General features: G+C 41.8%; 1 protein-coding gene across 1 annotated transcript in view; it reads right to left on the bottom strand.

Moving 5' to 3' along the window:
- mms19 (MMS19 homolog, cytosolic iron-sulfur assembly component) overlaps positions 1-5,090 on the bottom strand; it is a 113,290-nt gene that overhangs the window by 94,507 nt on the left and 13,693 nt on the right. The window contains exons 3-4 of the mRNA XM_037691582.1: positions 730-830; positions 481-566 (exon numbers count right to left, since the gene is read on the bottom strand). Coding sequence (XP_037547510.1) covers positions 481-566; positions 730-830 — 187 coding nt within the window. The remainder of the gene's footprint in view (positions 1-480; positions 567-729; positions 831-5,090) is intronic.

Here is a 5,090-nt window from a genome sequence, read left to right as displayed (position 1 = left end):
ATATGCTAATTTTTTGGGACAGGCATTTTGGGTTTTCATGAGCTGTATGCCATAATCATCAGTATTAAAACAATTAAAGACCTGAAATATTTCAGTTGGTGTGCAATGAATCTGAGATATATGAAAGTTTCATTTTTATCATTACATTATGGAAAATAATGACCTTTATCACAATATGCTAATTTTTTTAGAAGGACCTGTATATATATATATATATATATATATGTGTGTATATATGTATGTGTGTGTGTATTTTTTCTGTCTTGTTGCTGCTGTGACATCTGAATTTACCCATTGTGAGATAAAGTCTTATCATATCTTATATTAATGACTAAAACAAATGAAAGTATGCAGAAATATTAGAAAATATATATGAAAATAATACCCAACAAGCATTTGAATATGGGCATAGAAGCACTGGAGCTCTGCTGTCAAACTTGTTTAATTCTCCTGATTTTGATGAATGGACGAAGGACTTACCAACTCTTGCAGCCCGTGTAAAACTGGTGGAGTGACAACATAATGGTCCTTAAGGCGGTTTTCATAGAAAGCGATAAGCACCTCCACTGTCACACAAAAAAGACGATCACATTGTTATACTTTTACATTGCCAAGTATCAGTATCACCTGACATCAGAACTTCTGCTTTATTCATACTTTTTTAATGAACTGACATTTTGAAGTTCTGCACTCAAATCCAATACCAAGCTGGTTCAATGGTTTGATTACCTTCTCTCTCTGTGAGCTCTGCGTAGTTCTCCTGTAAAACGTCAGACAGTAGACGGACGCCTCGGGCTCGGGTGTGAGGCTGAGAACTAGTCAGGCTGACTCTGAATCAGTTAAAGAATAAAAATAATGTTTAGAGCAACACATGGTCAAATTTGATTTTATAACTAAAAATAAGATCCAGGTCAAACGTCTTATATTACAGAGAAAACTATAACTGCACTTTAAACTGTTGCCACTGCCGTGTCAAGGTGACTCGCAAAAGTATTCACCCCTTCGGCAGTCGTTCTGTTCTGTTGCCTTATAGGGGGGTTGAATTTAAATTAGTTTTCAATTTGATTCAATAAGAGCATGAAAACTCTCCACAAAGGTCAGAAAAAATTTAGAAAAATGTTGTGTTTTAAAAAAACTATCCTGGAACCCTGAACATCCCATAGAGTGTCATTAAAATTGTTTTTTAAATGAAAAGATGATGTCACCACAGCAAACATGCCAAGAGAGAGTCATCCACAGAAATCCATGAAGAGGGTAAGAAGAGCATTCAGAGAAACATCCAGGAGTTAACAGAGAACACTGATGGAGCAGGGAGATGGAATCATTTGTTCATAAAACCAGTACAAGCTGGACAGAGCTGGGCTCCATGGAGGAGTGGCAGGAAAACAACCACAAAGTGCTTAAAAACATAAAATCTTTGGACTTTACAGAAAGGCATACCGGAGACTCTCAGCAATGAAGCTCGAGCTTTGAGGCCATCGAGGACATCTTCATGTCTGAGGCATTTATTTTTTAATCTGACTTATTATCTTTGGTTTATTTTGTCTCTCAATAACTTAGCAGTCAGGGAGTGAGAGACAAAGGTGAGTGGTTACCACGGTGACCAAAAGGAGCTACTGGGAGCAGCTTTAACATTTATAGTATGAATGCATATTATGCAGCATTCTGCAATTTAACAATTCATATTGTGATCCTGTTCATATTATAATTACTATCCCTATTCCGTATGTTTTTTGGCATCTGTCTCAGTTTTCAAGCTATTTCAACAAATCATAAATCAAAACGTACAGCTCCTCCAGGAGAAGGGTGCTGACTTTTGGTATTGGTGCAGCTTTAGCTTTTTGAAATATTTAGCATTTTCTGCCATTTTTTTCTCATAGAAAAAGAATTGAGCTCATGTTAGATCCTTCAAATCTTTAGATGTGTTTACAAACTTTTACTGCTCCTTTCATGTTTTGTTCTGCTTCAGCTTCTTTCAGCTTCCTTCTGCAAATTTAAACTTTTTTAGCTAATTTCAACAGTTTTATTTTCAGCTGTTTTGTGCTCCTTTCAGATTCTTTCTGCTAACTACAACATTTGTGTGCTTCTTTTAACGTCTTTCAACTAATTTCAGTTTGTTATGCTCCTTTCAGCTTATTTCTGCAAGTTTCAGCTTTTCCTGCAATTTCAGCTATTATTTAGCTGTTTTATGCTAATTTTAGCTTTTTTAGCTAATTCCACATTTTTTGCACTCATTTCAACTTTTTTCAGCCTAATTCAGCTAAAAAGTGCTTTCTCAGAGTCAGAGATTCTTTATCGTCATTCACATCTCATGTGGTACATGTGGTGGAACGAAATTGTGTACACAGGGTCCCACTTACATCCAACAATAGTAAAAATATAAAGTGTAAAAAAAAAAGTACACTAACAGATGTAAGATATAAACTAAGATATACGCTAAACGAACGCCCAAACAGTACACAAACAGATCTAAGATATATGCCAGCCACTAATCGTGCAAAACAATACACAGAACAGCAGCAGCATGATTCTCACATGTTTGGTTCGGCTATAATTTACATGCTTATCAGAGACAGAGTAAGAGTCAGAGAGTCAGAGTTTCTTTATTGTCATTCGCACCTCATGTGGTACATGTGGTGGAGCGAAATTATGTACACAGGGTCCCAGTTACATCCAACAATAAAATGTATAAGAAAAACAGCAATAACATCCAAGATATGAACTAAGAAAAACATCAACTAAATATACACTAAGCTCTCATAACATAAAACATTGAACATTCAGCACAAACATGAACATGAGTCTGTGAGCAGATGTGCACGCATGAACACATCAACATTGAAACAGATCAGCAGTAACATGAAACAGATCAGCAGCAACATGATATGGTTTTTCACAGTGATTATTCTAGTTAGAGATTCATGAGTCTAACAGCCTCAGGGTAGAAGCTGTTCCTCAGTCTAGTGGTTCTACACTTAATGCTCCTTAACCTCCTTCCTGAGGGGAGTGGGGCAAAAAGTGTGTGTGCTGGGTGAGTGGGGTCCTTCATGATGCAGGTGGCCCTCTTCCTGCATCTGGAGGTGTAGATGTCTGTGATGGTGGGGAGGCTGATTCCAACAGATTTCTGTGCAGCCTTCACCACTCTCTGCAAAGCTTTTCTTTCTGCAGCTGTGCAGCCTCCATGCCACACATTGATGCTCGAGCACAGGATGCTCTCCACTGCACACCTGTAGAATGAGCTGAGGACTGAGCTTCCCAGAACAGCTCGTCTCAGCCGTCTGAGGAAGTAGAGTCTCTGATGAGCTTTCTTGATCAGGCTGGTGGTGTTGTTGCTCCAGCTGAGGTTGTCATTCATGTGTACACCCAAGTACTTGTAGCTGGAGACCACTTCCACCGCAGATCCTCTTATGTTCAGGGGGGTGTAGGTGTTTTTGTTCCTTCTGAAGTCCACAATCATCTCCTTTGTCTTCTTCACATTGATGTGAAGGTTATTCTCTCTGCACCAGCTCTCCAGGTGTTCCACCTCTTGCCTGTAGCTGGACTCATCATTGTTTGTGATGCATCCCACCACCGCTGTATCATCTGCAAACTTTACAATGTGACAGCCTGGATGGGTAGCTGCACAATCATACGTGAGCAGAGTAAACAGGAGGGGGCTCAACACACATCCCTGAGGAGAGCCAGTGCTGAGGGTTATGGTGGAGGAGGAGAGGTTGTGGATCCTCACTAACTGTGGTCTGTTTGTTAAAAAGTCTAGTACCCAGTTGCAGATGGAGGGGCTTAGTCCTAGTGTGGATAGTTTGTCCATCAGGGTTTGGGGGATCATGGTGTTGAAAGCGGATGTGAAGTCCACAAAGAGCATACGGACGTAAGAGTTTTTCTGCTCCAGGTGGTTGAGCGCAGTGTGGACCACAGAGGAGATTGCATCCTCTGTTGATCGGTTCTTACGGTATGCATACTGATGAGGGTCCTCGTTGATGTTGATGGTTGTTTTGATGTGAGTCATGACCAATTTTTCAAAGCATTTAGCGACTATCGGGGTGAGGGCCACTGGCCGATAGTCATTCAGACCAGTCACTGTAGAGCTTTTTGGGACTGGGATGATGGTGGCAGTCTTCAGGCAGGTGGGAACTGTCTCCAGGGTAAATGAGGTGTTAAAGATGTCTGCCAGCACCTCACAGAGCTGATCAGCACATTCCTTCAACATTTTTCCAGGGATGTTGTCTGGGCCAGTTGCCTTGTGCGGATTAATCCTCCTGAAGGTACTCCTTACTTCTGCTGAGGTCACGCTGAGATGCTCTTCGTCCGGTGGTGAGGTGAGTCTGGTGCTGGGTGGTCTGTTGGGGTCTTCAAAGCGTGCATAGAACTTGTTGAGGGCATCAGGCAGAGATGGGTCTTTGGGGCATTGTTCACTCCTTCCTTTATAATCTGTTATGCACTTAATGCCCCTCTACATGCTCCGAGGGTCTTGTGAGATGAATTGACCCTCGATCCTCTGTGCATATGTGGCCTTGGCCCTCTTAATACCAGCAACCAGCTCTTTTCTTGTCCTACTCGGCTCCTCTGAGCTTCCAGACCTGAAGGCAATGTTCCTGGCTTCCAGCAGGGTACGCACCTCTGCATTCAGCCAAGGTTTTCTGTTTGGGTAGCTTTTAACATTTCTGATAGTGGAGACGGTGTCAGTACATGTACTAATGTAACCCAGAACTGTGGATGTGTATTGGTCAAGATCAAGCGAACCTCCATTTTCAGCAGCTTCTCTGAAAACCTGCCAGTCTGTTTGATCAAAACAATCTCTCAGTATGGGGCCACTGTCCTGGATCCAGCATTTAACTTTCTTTTGTACTAGTCTGGAGAGTCTCAGCGGGGGCATGTAAGCAGGAGCCAGGAAGATTGAGATGTGGTCTGACAGTCCTAGGTGGGGGCGGGGTTCGGCTTTGTATGCATCTTTTACGTTCGTGTAAACACGGTCCAGCGTCTTGTCTCCACGTGTCGGAATCGTCACATGTTGATTAAAGCTTGGGAGACAGTCCTTTAGATTCACGTGGTTAAAGTCTCCGGCTACCACGTAAAGAGCCTCGGGGTGTTTG

This window comes from Nematolebias whitei, chromosome 17 (genome assembly GCF_014905685.2).
Source record: "Nematolebias whitei isolate Nwh7 chromosome 17, NemWhi1, whole genome shotgun sequence".
NCBI lineage: Eukaryota > Metazoa > Chordata > Actinopteri > Cyprinodontiformes > Rivulidae > Nematolebias > Nematolebias whitei.
This window is presented reverse-complemented; position numbering and strand designations above follow the sequence as displayed.